Source organism: Meriones unguiculatus, chromosome 3 (assembly GCF_030254825.1).
Source record: "Meriones unguiculatus strain TT.TT164.6M chromosome 3, Bangor_MerUng_6.1, whole genome shotgun sequence".
Classification (NCBI taxonomy): domain Eukaryota; kingdom Metazoa; phylum Chordata; class Mammalia; order Rodentia; family Muridae; genus Meriones; species Meriones unguiculatus.
The window spans coordinates 105,465,999-105,484,849 of record NC_083351.1 but is presented as its reverse complement, the minus strand read 5'-3'; the positions used below and the strand labels follow the sequence as shown (position 1 = coordinate 105,484,849).

At 45.7% G+C, this 18,851-nt stretch overlaps 1 protein-coding gene across 4 annotated transcripts in view; it reads left to right on the top strand.

The window, feature by feature from the left end:
* Myo10 (myosin X) overlaps positions 1 to 18,851 on the top strand; it is a 197,603-nt gene that overhangs the window by 172,638 nt on the left and 6,114 nt on the right. For all 4 annotated transcript variants that reach the window (XM_021648702.2, XM_060380416.1, XM_060380417.1 and 1 more), the window contains 12 exons: positions 3,405 to 3,500; positions 6,298 to 6,391; positions 7,404 to 7,459; positions 9,765 to 9,907; positions 10,405 to 10,599; positions 11,471 to 11,628; positions 13,420 to 13,543; positions 14,503 to 14,800; positions 15,561 to 15,768; positions 16,625 to 16,761; positions 17,561 to 17,681; positions 18,136 to 18,588. In XM_021648702.2, the coding sequence (XP_021504377.1) occupies positions 3,405 to 3,500; positions 6,298 to 6,391; positions 7,404 to 7,459; positions 9,765 to 9,907; positions 10,405 to 10,599; positions 11,471 to 11,628; positions 13,420 to 13,543; positions 14,503 to 14,800; positions 15,561 to 15,768; positions 16,625 to 16,761; positions 17,561 to 17,681; positions 18,136 to 18,588 (2,083 nt within the window). The remainder of the gene's footprint in view (positions 1 to 3,404; positions 3,501 to 6,297; positions 6,392 to 7,403; positions 7,460 to 9,764; positions 9,908 to 10,404; positions 10,600 to 11,470; positions 11,629 to 13,419; positions 13,544 to 14,502; positions 14,801 to 15,560; positions 15,769 to 16,624; positions 16,762 to 17,560; positions 17,682 to 18,135; positions 18,589 to 18,851) is intronic.

Here is an 18,851-nt window from a genome sequence, read left to right as displayed (position 1 = left end):
TTACCGGATTTTGTGAGTCCCAGCCACTGTAGCTCTACATGATTCCTAAGGAATCACACAGTAACCCCATCTGGATGCTGGAAGTCCCCTGGTAGTCCTTGATCTGTTTCATGTAGTTCTAGCCCTTTCTGAGAACTTCTTGTTTTCAATGTGATAGGATGTTCTCTGCTCTCCGTTCAGACTGGGGCTCTCTCAACAGAAGGCCTTTCTCTAGTTATTTCCCTCTTCAGCATTTGGGAAAGTCCTGAATTGGAGCTCAGCTGCACTGTAGCCCTGTCAACAACAGCTCTACTCTCTTGAGAGAAACGCGTTTTTGTTCCCTGGGGCCCTGCCTGTGTTTCTGAACATTCCTGGGATTTTGAGGTGCAGAGCTGTGAGGCTGGCCATAGTGTCTAGAGCCCCATTTACTCATGAGATCTGAGATGAAAAGCACCTGCTAAAGTCAGAGTTCCTGGAGACCTTTCTTCTGCCTATGGGATCTGTGCTGGCTGCATTTTGTCAGCTTGACACAAGCCAGGGTCATTTGAAGTGCCTTGGTTAAATTGGTATGCAGGCCGCTCTGTGGGGGCACTTTCTTGAGTTGTAATTGATGTAGGAGAGCCTAGACCACTGTAGGGGGGGGCAACCCTGGGCAGGTGGTCCTGGGTGACATAAGAGAGCAGGCTAAGCAAGCCATGTTGAGAAAGCCAGTAAATAGCACTCCTGCATGGCCTCTGCATAAGTTTCTACCCTCCTTCAGTTCCTGCCTTGACTTCTGTCAGTGTGGACGGTGATCAGGCCGTGTAACCCAAATAAACTCCTTCCCCTGCCCCAGGTTGCTTTTGGTCACGGTGTTTATCCCATCAGTAGTGAGCAAACTGGAATAGCATCCATCATGAGACCCACTGGGCCACCCTCCCCTCTCTGCAGAGGAGGCATCACAGACCACCCTTTCTTTTTACCCTTAGATTTTATTATTGGTTGTGTGTGTGCACCCTGTGTGTGAGTACATCTGCCATGGTGCTTGTGGGGAAATCAGAGGGCAACTTTGTGGGTCAGTTCCTTCCTCCACCGTGGGTTCTAGGGATTGAACTTAGGTCACCAGTTTTGCAGCAAGCACCTTCTTCCTCATAGCCATCTCACTGTCCCCTGTCCCCTGATCTTAACGGGATTTTTTAAAATGTAATTCATTTGTTCTTGGGTTGCCTACTTTAAAACTTGATTTTTATTTATGTGTATTTGTGTTGGAAAGGGCTGTGCACATGTATGTGGGTATTCACGGAAGTCAGAAGAGGCTCTCAGGTCTCCCTGACGCTAGACTTACAGGCAGTTGTGAGCTACCTGACACAGGTGCTAGAAATTGAACTCTGCTCCTCTGGAAGAGCGGTAGGAACTCTTAACTGCTGAGCCATCCCTCTGGCCCAAAAAGTATTTAACTTTGTTTCCATGAACCTAGCAATATAGTCATAACCCAATTATTGTTTCTAGCCTGATAGAATTTCAGTTATGTTGATACAGTGGAAGTGTTTTGCTGTGAGTAAATTCACTGCTTCAGGTCTCAAAGCAAACTGGCCCGATCCTCAAGACTGTTCTCACGGTCAAATGCATTGCCAACTCTTGTATGATCTTGTTACCTGTTTGTGTTTTACCCTGATTTAGGTAGCCTGTCCCCGTCATTTTGTCTCTGATACTAATTCAGGAGTGTCTAGGTGACATCGAAATGACACCAAATCCTGCACCTGCTCCATAGCCCCTAATGGAGGCAGTGTGGAGAGTTGGGGAGCCCATGGCAGGTGCTGGTCAGGCCTCAGCCTGTGATGGGAAGCTTCTTTCTCCTTCAGTCTGTTCTGTGTAACAAATAACCACAGCTGGGGGATTTCTAATGAACGAGATTTATGTTGCCACGGTGTAAACACTAAGAAATCTGAGATTAAGAGAACACATCTTACTTTGTCATCCCTGGCTGAAGGCAAGCATGCTTTTGGAAGAGAGCAAGGAATGGCTCAATCCTCTCTGTAAAGGTGGTGAATCCTCTCTGTAAAGGTGGAAGCAGAAGACTTGCCAGTTTGAGGCCAGCCTGACTTCCTATCACAATTAAAGTACGGATGTGATGTAGCTCAGTGGTAGAATACTTTTCCAGCATGCGCAGAACCTGGATTCAATTCCAGCACTGCAGAAAAAGGGAGGGGAGTGCGGGGACCTGGAGTAGAGAAATGAAAGAAGAAAAAGAAAAACAAAACAAAATAAAGCAATGTTCAGCCCCAAGAACCTTAGTCTGTTCGCAATAGTAGAGCCTCATAGCTAATCCCTTCTTCAGAGTCCTGCCAGTAAATACCTACTTTATCACATATCCAACCCAGGAGCTTATGAGTGGCATCGTCTAACTGCAGCTGCTGAAGTAAACCAGCTCATACGAGGCTAGGCTGCCTTATGGGTTTCCTCCTATTATACATCAGACAAGGAGGAGGAAGGATTTTCTAGGCCTTGAGGAAAGTCAGACATTGGGTGTGCACTGTGAGAAAAGGTCCCTGCAAAGAGACATCAGGGAAGCACCCTGGCACCCTCCTCCCTCCTCTCCCCATCCCTAACCCCATGCGTAGAGGAGTCTGGCTCCCCCTGGAGGTCGCTTAAAACACTGGTGACAATGTGCTTTATTTATCTGGAGATCTGGTCCTTAATTCTATTCATGTTTATGACTTCAGTTCCCTGTGGTCAAAAAACAACAGAAAAAAAAAATCATCTTTAGAGGGAGAAAAATGGGGAATGAGAGAATGGTCACCTACCTTTGTTTTGGGGTTTTGCAATTATTCTGTTCTGTTATTGGTCATCCTTATTATGTCTAATTTGCAAAGTAAGCTTTACAGTTCAATGCTTATATGGGTTGTATGCCCCAATCTGGAAATCCAAAATCTAAGATTCTTTGAACTTTGAGTGCTGCTACGATGCCTCAAGTGGAGAATTCTACTCTGAACTCACATGATGGGTTATAGTCAAAATTCAGTCATGTGGAAGACACTTTATAAAGTTGCATTCAACTGGAGCATAGCCCCATAGCATACCTTTTGCTTAGCATAAAACAAATGCCTTCAGGCTACATATGTGTGGAAAATAAATACATCCTATGTTTAGATTTAGGTCCTGTTCTGAAATATAAAACACTCCGTCTCAGGTGCTCTGTCCACGGACACTCTACACTATATGGGGAGTCCACCGTGTATGTAATGATCACTTCTGTGTCCAGTCTCAGGGACCTCCTAGGAATCTCAGAAGACATCTCCCATGAATGGGGGTGCAAAGGGGCGTGCTGTATAATTTCTAAAGAAACGCTTTCCCACTTGGTCATTAATTTTGTAAAATTACCTTTCTTGGTTGTTCCTAAGACGTCTGCATTCTTGATTTCAATTTGCTGCTTGTGTGTCTCACAGGGAGATCATAGACAACACCAGCAAAGAGAATGGGATCGATATTATTATGGCCGACAGGACCTTCCATCTCATCGCGGAATCCCCTGAAGATGCCAGGTGAGCCTGTTGGATGGGCTCCGTCTTCCTCTTGTCCTCCCCTGAGTTCAGATGTGAGCCTCACAGAAAAACTGCTTATTTTGCTGTCTTTAGAGGTGGTTTAGGGGTTTTGTTGGTTTGTTTTTGTTTTTGAGGCAGGGTTTCTGTGTGTGCTTTTGGCTTTCTTGGACACACTTTGTAGACCAGGCTGGCTTTGAACTCACCGAGATCCACCTGCCTCTGCCTTCATGAACACTGGGATTACAGGAGTGTGCTACCACGCCCAGCTTTTTACTCTTTTTTTTTTTTTTTTTTTTTTTTTTTTTTTTTTTTTTAGGGGGTAGGGTTAGTTTTTTATCAGAACAGTTAAAGAAACAGGTGATGTATGTCCTATCCCTTAGGCAGTCTTCCCCTAGGAGGTGTTTTCAAGTACTGCAGTTTCACATTTTTTTCCCTGCCGCAAATACCACCAGATAAGACAAAATCTTGAGCTTTCATTTCCAGTAGCACCTAGTACCAAAATCACTGAAAGCCATCCCTGTGGATGTCTGAGCTGCAGAAGGATTTGTACAGACATACAAAGAGCAGTCAGCTACCACGGCCATCATCAGCTTAATGGCCGATAGTGCTATGGCAGGCAGAGGATTTGAAAGTCTCGGCCTTGAAGGACTCAGTGGCCAGGCTTTGACTGACATAACCGTGCTGCAGCCGGCATTAAACTCATTCGCTTCAGTCCTATGGGGCAGGTATCCTGATTTGTACTTTGCAGACTGTGACAGGGCAAGGCAAACACAGCCTGTCATCTAAATCGAGCTCAGTTCTGTTGAATGGACCCATCACTCCTCCTGCTTTTCTTTCCGAAGGGGCTTCAGCCTCTGGATGAGGTGAGGGGAAACAGAGTCACTTGTTAGCTGGTATAAGCTGCTGCCTTTGAATCCTGAGCCTCTGTTTTGGAGCACTGAACAGTGGGAGGAAACAAGGCTAGGAAAAAGTGACATTTGGTCTTTGGTGAGATATATCCCAGGCCGTGTAGTCTCTATGACACAGTGGGGTGTCCTGTCCCTTGGGCCATTGTGAGACTCAACGGTTCTGGTGGAGGCAGTTGTGGTTGTCACCTGTTCTGAGCACTGCTAGGTGGTAATCTATGAGCACGACAGCAAGTGGTTTCTGCTATCCAGTGTTCAGCCCAGAAGTTACCAGCCCTTCCTGTTGAGTTCTCAGACCCATCACTCACCTCCTCCTGCCTGCCCTTTGGGTGTTTTTAAGTTGCTCTAGCACCATGGCAGCATCATGAAGGGTAAAGACACCAGAAAGTGATTCTTCCCATGGGAACAAACTGAAGCCCTAGCTGAACTCATAAATTACAGCACAAACTGGAAAAGCAAGCAAACCTGAAATTACAGTCCCAGCATTCTGTCTGGGACTCCTAGAGACCACATGTGGCTCTCTGTGGTCCAGAGACTGCCCACAAGTTCTCAGCTGAATTACAGGCCAGGCAGCTGGCAGTTGCTCTGTCTGTTTTGTGCCATAATGAACCTGCTAAATTTAACGTTTGGAACATTTTAGCCAAAACCTTTTTCCCTTAGCCAGTGGAACACATTAAAAGAAAAATCCCTTTATAGATTTAAAGTTTTATATGCTTTATAATTTTGTTCGTGTGCATGTATTATAATGTGTGTGTGTGTATGCAATTTATATGAGATACATCTTGAATTACATATGTTGCAGTGTTTGGTTTAGGGGAGATTTTTTTGAAGTTGCAGAGTCATGACTGCAACATACCTTCTGGTCAACCAAGATGGATGAAGCAAGGGCAGATGAGAATGACTTTTCTGCTTTGTTTTCTCCACAAATCTGTAGTATTGAGTATTTTCAAGCATCAAGCATTTTCTCCATTAGGAGTCTTTGGAAGTAGATTTAGTTTTTGCTGCAAATATTTAAGATTTATGTGGGGATGTTATCTTTTCACTTAAATATTCTATTACATACCAAGTCTTTCCTCTTACTTAGTAAAAGTTCCCTCCTAGTAGAAATGTGCTCTTATTAAGATAGAAGAAAAGCCCTGGCAAGAGAGGGGGTGCTTTGGCTACTCTGTCCCCTGGTCTGTTTGTGTCATCAGCACTGTATGAATGTATGTATGTATGTATGTATGTATGTATATATGTAAATATGTATGTTTCAGCTATTTTCTTTCTGCACATCTCAGGCTCCTGGTTCTAGTGGGACTTTTTTTTTCTGCTTGGGTTTTTTTGAAATCCACATGACTTTTGCTTGTTATGTTCTTTGTAATTATGATGAGGCTGGAAGTGAGAAAACCCAGTTGAAATGAAAATGGAAGAATTTTGATCACAAAAACCTTCTGCTTTTGGTTTAGGTACCTGTTTTGATTTCCCTCTTTCCTGTCTGGTTTTGCTCACTTGGGTGGAGGTCTTGGCAGGCCATGGAAACCCCAGTGTGCTCTGAGGAGAAAAACAGACATCAAGCATTGGGTCTGAGGTGGCTTCTCCTCCATTGTTAGCTTTCTCTCCTTGGATGGGTGTTTCTAGGACACATACAGAACTCAGTGGTGTTGACGACTGGGAGGGGAGGAACTTACTGTGACAATACAGCCTGCTAAAAGATAGTTGGGTTTTTTTTTGTGTGTGTGTGTATGTGTGTGTGTGTTTTAATTTTGCTTATGATCATGTGGACCCCATCTTTCCTGTGAGAAACAGAAATACAGCTCAGAGACAGTGTCTTGTGGGCAGGAAACAGGGAGAGGCATTGTTTTGCCACTCCGAGCCTGGCCACCCGTGACAGTTGCCCTCTCTCTCCACAGCCAGTGGTTCAGTGTGCTGAGTCAGGTCCACTTGTCCACAGACCAGGAGATCAGAGAGATGCACGATGAGCAGGCAAACCCCCAGAATGCCGTGGTGAGTGAACAGCGGCCAGGGGAAGGCTGGTGTCTAGAGGCGGCATTGGGAAGGACATCAGGCTGGGCAAGGGGGCACTGGGCATGTCTGGGTAATTTCTGCGAGGAAAAGAGATTATAATCACTAAGGAGAAAAGCAGAACTATTTAAGTCCTAATTCTGCTTAAAATCTGGCATAGAAAAATACAGGAGAGGTGTGCTACGTTCCATATCTTCCAACTCAACTCTTAAAAAATCACAATTGTTATGATATTACAGAAGCAGCTGAAACTTTTATTTTAAAGAAGCAAGTAAATTGTGACACACAGTACACATAGGAAGTTATGGGTTTTTTTAAATATTTTTTTTCCTTATGAGGAACCATTAAGTTTTTAAAAACATTTTATATGTGATTTTAAAGGTTAAAGATGTGATTTTTTTTTAACTATGCAAGTTTGTTTTAATAGTTTATTTTTAAAAAAAAGTTTGTTTTTACTTTTAGTTGTGTTTAGGTTAGGTATGTACATGTGTGTTGCAGCTGCCCGCAGAGAACAGAAGAGGGCATCAGATCCTCTTGGAGCTCCAGTTCAGGAGCTGGTCAGCCACTCAATATGTGTGCTGGGAACTAAATTCAAGTTCTCTACAAGAGCAGTATACTTTCTTAACTACTGAGCTAGCTCCCCTCCCAGCCCACAGAAAACTGTAAAGTCCAGTGTTTCTTTGCAGCATAATTGTTAATATAGGATCCTAGCACAAATCAGTAAAGTTACACTGTTGACAAGTAGACTCCAGTGAAAGTATTTTAAGAACAAGAGGGGCTGCCTGAGGGGTTCCAGTGTTCTAGGGGTGACTATAGGCTGTGCCCCGTCTAGAGACAGTCAGAACTCATTAAAGGGAAGGAATTTTTCTTTAATAACTGCTCTTCTGCAGCTCACCAAAAGAGGAGGCATGTCCTTAGTTTGTTTACTCAGGAGTCCTAATCTAGGGATGCCCTGTGATGTCATTCCCTGGTTGTTCCATCTGTTCCTTTCCAGGGCACACTGGATGTGGGGCTGATTGACTCTGTGTGCGCCTCTGACAGCCCTGATAGGTAAGCTCCAATATGGCTCTTGAGAGACATGGAACATCTAGAAGTCTCCACGGGTGGTCTCTGGCCTTGTTACTGCCCCTCTTTGCTAGGCTGTGTATGAAACCCTGGCAACTGCCTCACCCAAGGTCTTCCAGAAGGCTGACTTTGGGTTGCTAAGGTAAATGAGAAGCCAGATCTTGACAGTCTATTTTTAAATACCAACCAAAAGGCAAGAAAAAGATAGTTTTTGTGTGGAGGATTTAATTGGGATATCTATATTTTTGTGGGCTTTTCTTTGTTTGTTCGTTTGTTTTTTGAGACAGAACCTGGCTATGTTAGCCTAGGATGGTGTCAAAATCAGGACAGTCATCCTGTCTTAGCCTCCCAAGTTCTAGGACCACATGTCTGAGCCGCCATACCTAACAGTCTTGGAAGTCTTGTAACAAGAAAATGGCTGTTTAGGAAAATGGTACTTCAGCATAGGGAGTCTACAGCATTCCTTTCTCTAAAAATTAATAATGACCTTGATGATAGTACGCATGTGAAATATATATAATAGATATAAATCCAACCACAAACCCTGTCCTTGACATTTCTGCTTTCCTTGCTTTGACCTTAAAGACAAAACCATCTTCAGATGTCTTGGCTGACAGTCTGTTTTTGCTACTTGCAAATTCCTTTTTGGTCCTTGGCTGACTCAGTTGTCCTAGGGCCAGAGTCAGAATTAGAACTGACTTCTGCCATTGTTAAGATAGCCAGAAAGTAAATGAGTGTATTAAAACTTTTTAATAATAGTAGTAGTTTAATAATAATAGTAGTAATAATAATAATAATAATAAAGTCTACTTAGCAGATTGAAAGCTCTGGGATCTGCATTAACTGCTCTGGGTCTCTTGGGAGATGGGGATCTTATGTCTTCAGAAGTCAGCTAACACCATCTTATGCCTGGCTTAGAAGTATTTAACACCTGTGCTGTCAGTCACCAAAGTCCAGATTCTTTATGTTTACCTAAGTTCTATCTTCCTAAGCATGCTTCTTTTCACAAACCAACTGCCAGCAAGCCTGGCAGGGGATGGCCCATACTGAAAACTTTGCATTCTACTATTCAATTTTTCTCACCTTCCTTCCTTCCCAGCTATAGTTTTTTGTTTGTTTGGTTTGATTTTTCAAGACAGGGTTCTCTGTGTATTCTTGCCTGTCCTGGAACTTGCTTTGAAGACCAGTGTGTCTTCAAACTCACAGAAATTCGCCTGCCTCCGCCTGCCAAGTTTTGGGATTAAAGGCAAGCACCACGACACCCAGCTCAGCTTCAGTTTTGTTGTTTTGTTTTGTTTTTAATTAAGTGTGGTTTTCTTTTTTTTTTAAGATTTATTTATTTTATTATGTATACAATGTTTAGGCAGAACATTGTACACACCTGAACGACAGAAGAGGGCACCATATCTCATTATACATGGCTGTGAGCCACCATGTGGTTGCTGGGAATTGAACTCAGGACCTCTGGAAGAGCAAGCAATGCTCTTAAACTCTGAGCCATGTCTCCAGCTCCTCAGCTTCAGTTTTTAAGGGACCTCTAGCCACAGGCAGGTAATCGGTTAACCTTTTTTTCTTGAACTCTGGTAGAGCTTTGCTTCAGGGAACATTTGAAAGCTCAAAGAGAGAATTCACAGTTAGGAGCATAAGCATCTAGATGAAGGAATTCGGGTGTGGACAGTTCTGTGAGAAGCTCTGAGCACTGACAGACAACAGCTGAGGGACAGTAAGTTTCCACTATCACTTTATCCCCATCTGGGAGGCGAGGCCTTGTTGAGTGGCTTTGAAGATGTGGATACAAGTAGCTTTTTGTACCAGGTGCAGTCAAGGGCATAAGATGTTCCCATGACACCTAGCTGCTAATCTTCCTCTGTTACCACTGTCTGCTGTTTCATTCTCAACTCACCAAAATACTATCCAAAGCTATATCCAGAGGCAGGAAGACATTGGTTTTAGAGATGCATTAAAAAAAAAAAAATCCCCCATGGTTACCTCATTTTGCCTTCCCAGGATTAGTCTCTTCTGGAAAGTCTTGTGGAATAAATGGTTTCCCTGTCAGGCTTTTTCCGGATGAATGTGTTCCTCCAAGTTTAAAGGTTAACGATGCATAAAATAAGTGCCAAAGGAATATGAGCAAGGTTTGCCTTAATATGAAATATAAATACCGCCCCAGTGTCTCCCAGGGACCCCTACGCCTGGGAAGAGGCTGTGAAGCCTTGGTGCAGACAGGTGGTGCCCAGGTCTGACAGGTCTGAGAGCCTCCACTTTCTTCTTGCCCCGTCTCATCTCTCAGACCCAACTCGTTTGTGATCATCACGGCCAACCGGGTGCTCCAGTGCAGCGCGGACACACCAGAGGAGATGCACCATTGGATAACGGTGCTGCAGAGATCCAAGGGGGACGCCAGGGTGCAGGGCCAGGAGTTCCTTGTGAGAGGTGACTGCCATGTCTCTTTGTCTCCTTGAGTCAGGGTCCCTCACAAAACCTGTAGCCCATTGATGCAGCTAGACCAGACGGCCACTGAGGTCCAGGGAGCCCTCCTCTTTGGGACAGCAGGTGCAGGCCACTATGCTCTTTACCTGGGTGCTGGGACTCCAGACTCAGGCTCCGCCCTTATGCAGCATTGTGTGACACAGCCCCCTCCCCAACCTTAAACGGCTTCTCCAGGGTACCTGGACAGAAGAGTTTGGAAAACAACAAGCAGTGATCATGGCCGTTTTCTAGCCAGTAGGTGAATGTGCAGCTCATATTTAATGCCTTGCAGATGTAATTGATGGCATGACACTTACAGTTTTGACTTAGGCTTGTTGTGTCCTGTTCTAGGCTTGGGTCCTGTGGTCTCAGGTATGCCCCGAAAGTACTCCACCACTGACCTTTACCCTCCTCCGCCCCTCTTCATAGTCTTCCAATGACACTTGAGCCTTCTTTTCCAGGGTGGCTGCATAAAGAAGTGAAGAACAGTCCAAAGATGTCCTCACTGAAACTAAAGAAACGGTGGTTTGTCCTGACGCACAATTCCCTGGATTACTACAAGAGCTCAGAGAAGAACGCCCTGAAACTGGGCACTCTGGTCCTCAACAGCTTGTGCTCCGTGGTGCCCCCGGATGAGAAGATATTCAAAGAGACAGGTACCTAAGGCCCCAGGTGGAAGGAAGCCCAGCAAGGCTCAACACGCAGGGTGACAGATCTCAGAAGGCCAGGCCTTGCCCCCGCGAAGGGATGAGATTTGTATTTTGGCTTCCTCCTCCCCAAATGAAATTCTGGTTTGGATCTGCTCTTGAGGCTGGCTGTGCTTGGTTCTAAAGGCTTTGTTTTAAAGCCATAGTGAAGACAGGTTGATTTTTCAGGGATGCAGAAAGAGTCTGATAAAAACAAAAACATATAAAGACCTTCAGACTCCATGGATTTTGGCCTAGTGTATAAGAAACAGCTGGGTAGGTAGGCTGGCTTATTTTGTTTTTGTTTTTTCCCTAATTCGTGGTACTATATGAGTTCCTGAAGTTTGCTTCTTTTGATTTCTGCCTTTAGTTGTGATATGGAGCTTTTAAAACTAGTCTACATGTGTCGGATGTGGGTGATGCCACGCATCGCACAGACTCTTTAGCAGTGGTCTTTGCTGAGGGAAGGGGCTGAGGAGAAGGAGAAGCAGGAGGTGGAAAGAATGCCAGGATGAGTTGCACATTTGCATTTTTTTCCAGTCCTAGAACAGGGCACTAGCCTGTGCCCACTCTTTTGAGAGAGACTGCTTCCATTGATGTGTTTCATTCTGGCCTTCTTGTTATGTTTGTCTTCTCTTGACTACAAATCCACAGTGTCAGGGACACTTGTTTTCTGTTTGTCAGTGGATGCCTAGTGTCTGACAAAGCATGTGTAGAACCCAGTTTACCGAATTGAATCACCAATTAAGACTTCCCATGATGCTGTTGGGGTCCCGGGCACAAGCCTTGTGACTTAAGACTGAGGGTGAAGTTGACACACATGTGCTGCGCTGCCTTGCAGGCTACTGGAATGTCACCGTGTATGGGCGCAAACACTGCTACCGACTCTACACCAAACTACTCAACGAGGCCACTAGGTGGTCCAGTGCCATTCAAAACGTGACGGACAGCAAGGCCCCAATTGACACGCCCACCCAGCAGCTGATCCAAGATATTAAGGTGAGAAACCCAAGAATGCTTCATGGAATCTTCCCTTGCCTAAAAAGACCTCAGTGTTTCACCAGCTCTGTTGTCACTAACGCTTGGTTATGTTTCAGTGCAGAGTGGAAATGAGATTTTAAGTGAAATTTTACAGTAAAAATGATTTGTGTCTACAGAGGCATTGGAATTTGGCACTCTATATATAGACAGAAGATTGTGTGTGTACTGGGTTAGGGACCACTCAAACCATCCCAGGGTCACGGGAGGCCAATTTAGGGACCTCTTAGAAGCGACAGTGGTTCATTTCTCACCATTCAGTTCTAGGTCACAGAAGTAGACTCATTCACAAGGAGCCCAGATTGGAGTGTTGGGGGCATAGCTCAGTGGTACAGTCCCTGGGTTCAGTCTCCACAGCTTGAAAGAAAACCAAGAGCCCAGATTGATTTAGAACAGTTGGGACTCCTGTCAGCTACCTTCAAATAACCAGAAACAACAGCTCTCATTGATTTCATTAAGTTGCAACTCCCAGCTTGTAAGTTTAATTGTTCAATAATGTATGTTGGTTGAAGGAACCAGTGATTAACCAGCTGCCACAAACCTCTCTCATGGTCCGGTGGACCCTGGTGGAGCTGGAGAGGGTCTAAAATATCCATGGCTGTAATTTCCTACCCAGCTCAAGTAGTTTTCTGATTCAAATGTGGTATGTTTTCTAGAAATCTGAGGCCAAACTACAGCAAATTCATTATTCTCCAGTACACCCAAGCTTCCTATAGAACCCAGGGCCTTATATAACAATCTCATTTTTAGCCGTAAAAGTATTTTTTGAAGCTTTATTTTGCTTGAATTGCAAATTCAGACATTCAGAGAATAAATTGAACTTTCCAGATAGAACTTTCCAGATGTAAATACTGCTTAAGAAACGAGACAAGTTACCCTAATTAACTAGAAAATTTCAGCTGTTGCTTTTGTTCCAGCCTGCAATGGGGTGTTATTGGAAAGATTTCCTACTATGGAAGAATGATTCAGTGCCTATTCCCAATTCTGCTGTTTATTTAGTGACATGGCTACCTTCCCATCCCTGGGCATCATGGGAGGGGCCTTAGGACACGATGTAAAAGCTCTGAAATTCCAGGCAGAGAGGCCCAACGGGGACACCTCCCTGTGGGCACGAAATGTGTCATTTTCAAGGGGAAGACACAGCAGAGGGCTGGCGAGAGGGAGTGTTTGAGCACTCGCTGCTATTCTAGAGAGCCAGTGTTCAGTTCCCAGTACCCATGTTGTTTGATTCACAGCCACCTCTAACTCAGGTTTCAAAGAATATGATGCCCTCTCTTCTGGGCTCTACCGGCACCACACATCCACACATGACATAAAAAAATAATTAAGGAGAGAGTACCAAAAAAATTATTAAAACCAGTCTGCGGTGATGCTCAGTGATTGGCAGCCTAGATTCTGTCTCAAGACTCAAAATATGAAGTCTGCTAAAATGTGTTTTTTAAATGAATTATAGTTGAAGATCACATGATTGATGGCAAATCATGAAGAAGGTTAAATTTTTTGAGTGTAGGTGTGTATCTCTGGGGATGGGGAGTTTTAATAACATGGGGAAGCATGTACTTAAAACAGACTGAGTTGCGGAAGGTGTTTTTGTTCTGTATTCAAATGCGGATTGATTCCCTTTGCTGGAAATGATCAACACTAGATTTTCCCTAACTTCTGAAAGATGTTCCTGCGTGTGGGAGCGTGGTTGGATTCTCTCCCTCAGTGGGGGTGCTTCCCACAGGCAGCTTTGCTTTCTTTGCCTTCTAGGAGAACTGCCTGAACTCTGATGTGGTAGAGCAGATTTACAAGCGGAATCCAATCCTTCGGTATACGCACCACCCCCTGCACTCCCCGCTGCTGCCGCTTCCCTATGGGGACATAAATCTCAACCGTGAGTTCAGAAAGCCGTGGGGCTCTCAGAGCCTGGGGCTCTGTTTTTCCTACAAACTTTGGCTCTAACATGGAAACGTGGCTTACTCAGAGTCTGTAGGTCATCACCGACAGGAAAAAGGTAGTAAAGTATACTCAAATAAAGATGTGAAGCAGAGGTTCACAACCTGGGAGTCACAACCCTTCTGGGGGCTGCATGTCAGCTACTCTGCATATCGGATACTTACATCACAATTCATAACAGTAGCAAAGTTACAGTTCTGACATAACAATGAGATAATTTTATGTTTGGGGGGTCACCACACATGAAGAACTATATTAAAGGGTCATAGCATTAGGAAGGTGGAGAGCAACTGATGGAAAGAGACATCAGAGAATGCCAGCACTCTCCATGAACTCAGAGTAGTCCTTAGAATATACAGCGCCAGCACTACAGTGGTGTGAAGGCACCCGTCAGCCCGTCAATCTTTAATTCTCAACACAGTGTCCAGTGAATTGTATGTGTATTCTTCAGGTACGATGAAATGGGCTTCGTAGCATGATGTTGCCCAGCGGCAGCTCCTGTTAAGTATGTAGCAAATCTGAGATTTGTGAGGTGAAACTCAGGTGTGTGACAGATTAGTTGGATTTACTGCATTTTTGAATTAAAGTATTTTCAAGTGCTAATGGATTCACAACAGGATGTGATCCATTTTAAGTCATGGTAAACAGGCCACATCCTCCTGAGGAAGCTACCCAGCTACAGTTCCGGTTTTAAGTGACCGTGACCGTTCTTTTTATACTAAAATTTCAGTGCGCTCACTCACCCATGTATCTCCCCTGCTTCTCTCAGCTGATTTGAATACAGGGAGTAGGGTGGACACCACTTGAGGAAGTGGCTGACTCCCCGACATCATTCCTTCCTTTTGTCTCCAAGGCTGTACTTTCTTCCAGCCCCTTCTGTTGGTTTTCTCTTCCTAGTGCTCAAAGACAAAGGCTACACAACCCTTCAGGATGAAGCCATCAAGATATTTAATTCTCTGCAGCAGCTGGAGTCCATGTCCGACCCCATCCCTATCATCCAGGGCATCCTGCAGACTGGGCACGACCTGCGGCCTCTTCGGGACGAGCTGTACTGCCAGCTCATCAAGCAGACCAACAAGGTGCCCCATCCTGGCAGTGTGGGCAACCTTTACAGCTGGCAGATCCTCACGTGCCTCAGCTGTACCTTCCTGCCAAGCCGTGGGATCCTCAAGTACCTCAAGTTCCACCTGAAAAGGTGAGGCGCCGGGCAAGGGAAGGCTCTGAGAAAAGCTGGGCACACTTAATTACCACTGGTTATTTCACGTCTGTGTGTGTGTGTGTGTGTATGTGTGTGTGTGTAATTCTGACAGCATGAGGTTGTGTAATGCAGTTAGATAACAAAATTATTACTTTGGTGAATCTGAGTAGTAAATATGTCGTTTCATTTTCTGTATGGCAAAAGCAGCTAAATCTTATTTTGCTCAACTGTGGAAAACAATGTTTAAAGCTGAACATCATGTCTCATTCTGGTCATCTCAGCACTTAAAAGGCTGAGGCAAGAGGAACAAGAGTTCAAGGCCAGCCTGGGCTACAGAGTAAATCTCAACAGAACAAAAGACCAGGTCTAGGTGTGGTAGTGCACACTTTGAATCCCAACACTCCAGGAGGCAGAGTCGTGCAGATCTTTTTGAGTTCAAGGCCTTGGCCTATTTATTTATTTAATTATACATACGTACGTGCACACATAGATACACACAAGGCAACTTGAAGCATCAACATTTTAGGTATTAGTTTGTGCTGCATAGAAAGCTGGCAGCAGACTGTTCCCAAACTTTGGTTCTTTACTTTTTTCCATGTTTGAAGTAAAACTGGACCTAGCCAGGAAGACAGTGACGTCTGCTGTTGTCCTCACTAGGAGTCAGCCCCCAACCTCTGCTGTCGAACCCTCCTCACGGGGCCGCTCCTCCTAGCTGGCCAGCCTCTATCTACAACTCACAGGCCTCTTTGTCTCCCAGGATACGGGAACAGTTCCCAGGAACCGAGATGGAAAAGTATGCCCTCTTTATCTACGAATCTCTTAAGAAAACCAAATGCAGAGAGTTTGTGCCTTCCCGGGATGAAATTGAAGCTCTGATTCACCGGCAGGAAATGACGTCCACGGTGTACTGCCATGGCGGAGGTTCCTGTAAGATCACCATCAACTCCCATACCACGGCTGGGGAGGTAGGGAACGCTAAAAGTCCTGTCATGTCTGTCAGATGCCTGCCCATCCACCTGCGGTACCAAGATTGAGCATAGCTGCATTGGTGTTTGCCCTCAGCATAGCCATTCAGCAAACAAGGAAGTAAATACAGCCAGCCACCTCGAGTATACAGATATTGGTAAAAATGCAGCTAGGTGTGTGACAATGCAAAGATCAACTCACGCTGAGGTCTCTGAGCCATAATCTTAAATATGTCTCATAATCCCCCATCTTAAACATGTCTAGATCTACGGAAAAACATTGTAAGAAGGGTGTGTGTCAGGCCGCTTTAGCCCCAGGGTGTTTCTTTGTGCCACAGGAAGGTAGAGAATGCCTCATCAAATGAGCATGTTTTCCCCTGGACTTTAAAGTCTAGCCCAACGAAGCTCCGAGTCATGGTAATATTGCAGATAAAACCCTGGGAGCCTTTTTGAGTGGAGGAATCATTCAAGGTTACTGTTGTTTCCGTCCTTGTACCAGGTGCATTAACATATCAAAGAGAAGATGGGATGTAGGGATCTCATCCATTTTTCTAACTGCTGTGGCTTTGCAAAAAAGAAAAAGAGTAGCTTAGCATTCACCCCTGCCCCCAACCCTGGGGGTGTGCCTACCTTTTGGGGGTGGGTGAGGAAAGAAGAAAGTAAAAGCTAACTTACCAAGACAGTGGGAGAAAAGCTAACATGCTCAGGAGGCTGTGTGGACCATCTGTGCCAACTGCTCCCTCTGAGCTCAGGTGAAGTCGTGTGTGTGTGTGTGTGTGTGTGTGTGTGTGTGTGTGTGTGTGTGTGTAAGCCGTACACAGCCTCTGAGCTGAGCGCCTGCTAACATGTCTTCTAGGTGGTGGAGAAGCTGATCCGGGGCCTCGCCATGGAGGACAGCAGGAACATGTTCGCCTTGTTTGAGTACAACGGGCAGGTGGACAAGGCCATTGAAAGCCGGACCATTGTAGCCGATGTCCTGTCGAAGTTTGAAAAGTAAGTTCTTCCTCTTCAAACTGCGGGAAGAACATTTGACACTCCCTGTTTGGCCTCAGTGTGTGTTTGCTTTAGCTCTATTTTACCTGTGTTAATCTGTTTACCTTTTCTTCTCTGCCACCTGTGTGTCCTGACTTGCAGACAAAGCCATCGTCTCAGCGTTGATTTAGCTCTTCCTCAGCCCATCACCCCGTTCTTCCTCTCTCCCAGCCCCTGTATTCCATTCCCTTTATAACTGATGGGTTTCCCCTTATCCCCGGTAAGCTTTGAAATGAGGCTAGCACAAGCCAACGCCCCAGTGTCTACAGTGTGAAGGGTCCCTTCCACACCTCACTGTTTGGTCTCTCAGACTCATATTCTCTGTGTGGGCTTGGCATACGAAGGTAACCCCACCCCCGGATATTCATAGCAACTCCAACTAAGAAAACGTAGCTGAGAGTGGTTTAAAGGACAATAACAGACAGCCTTTCTGTGGATTCGGCACAGATTAGATGGTGCCAGTTCACCTGGGTCTCTCAATGACCCTGCCTGACCACTTTGCCCAAAGGCTTTTTCTTTGTTGTTTCAAAGTGGGGCCAGGCTGGGGGCGTGTGCCTTCCCTCCGGTTAACCGAGGAACCCTGACAAATACAGTCTTGCTATTTTGTTTGTGTGGCTGTTCCTTGAGTCATCTCTCCTCCCACCATACCACCACCGCCACGGTAGGACTCTGCACCCTCAACTGTGGGAAGTCAGCCCTCCGTGGCTCGCCAGGCCCGTTTCTAGTCTTGCCCTGAGTCTTTTGTGACTTCTACCTGTAGGCTAGCTGCCACATCAGAAGCTGGGGACTCGCCGTGGAAATTCTACTTCAAGCTTTATTGCTTCCTGGACACTGACAGCGTGCCAAAAGACAGTGTGGAGTTTGCGTTTATGTTTGAACAGGTAAAAGGAACTTTGAGAAACAGATTTCCTTTGTTGGAGGCAGGAGTGAGCCCATTACAACTCCATGTAAATGAACTGCTAAAGTCCTGAGGGTCAGACAGGGCAGTAGATTTGCCAGCAAGGAGAAGCTAGCATCTCACTCTGTAGAATGCAACCCAACACGCTGTATTTAAACCCCACTGCCAAGAGAGCATGGGAATAAGAGTTGGGTGGCACCACCAGTGTTGGGTGGTGCCTGTGCAGGGGCGGATCTCGGCTTTAAAGCAGTGAGCTGAGGGAGGAATCTTTGCTAGAGGGAAATCCAACTTTAAAGTGGTGGGATGCGCTCTGTCCGGGAGGAATCGAGGCTTAAAGGAAGGCTCGGGGTACAGTCCGCTTGGTGTGAGGGAGCCGCCCTTAAGGGCCTTTTGTGCTCAGCCGTTCTCTGACCACCTGACCTGTCACCTCCCTCCAGGCCCATGAAGCAGTCATCCACGGCCACCATCCAGCCCCTGAAGAGAACCTCCAAGTACTGGCTGCCTTGAGACTCCAGTACCTGCAGGGCGACTACACTCTGCACACCTCGCTCCCGCCCCTCGAGGAGGTTTATTCCCTGCAGAGACTCAAAGCTCGCATCAGTCAGTCGACCAAAACCTTCACCCCTTATGAACGCCTGGAGAAGAGGCGGACCAGCTTCCTGGAGGGAACGCTGAGGCGGAGCTTCCGGACCGGGGCGGTGGTCCGGCAGAAAGCGGAGGAGGAGCAGATGTTGGACATGTGGATTAAGGAAGAAGTATGCTCTGCGCGAGCCAATATCATCGACAAGTGGAAGAAACTGCAGGGAGTGAGCCAGGAACAAGCCATGGCCAAGTATATGGCCCTGATCAAGGAGTGGCCTGGCTACGGATCGACGCTCTTTGATGTGGAGGTGAGAGGTGCGCCGTAGTGCCGCCTTGAACGGGCTGGTGCTGCATCCTGACCACACTGTCAGAACCCGAACCTCTCCAGGTTCCTGTGGGAAAAGGAGCAAGAGGGACATGTGGCTCTGTGCCCTCTAAAAGTTACCATCAACAGCCTCGTGTCCCAAAAGTTTTTTTGTTCTAACTTATTTTTTGTTTTTTTGTTTTTTTTTTTCTTAAATAGTTTTGGTGTGTGTGTGAGAGAGAGAGAGACATGTAGAAAGGGACAGAA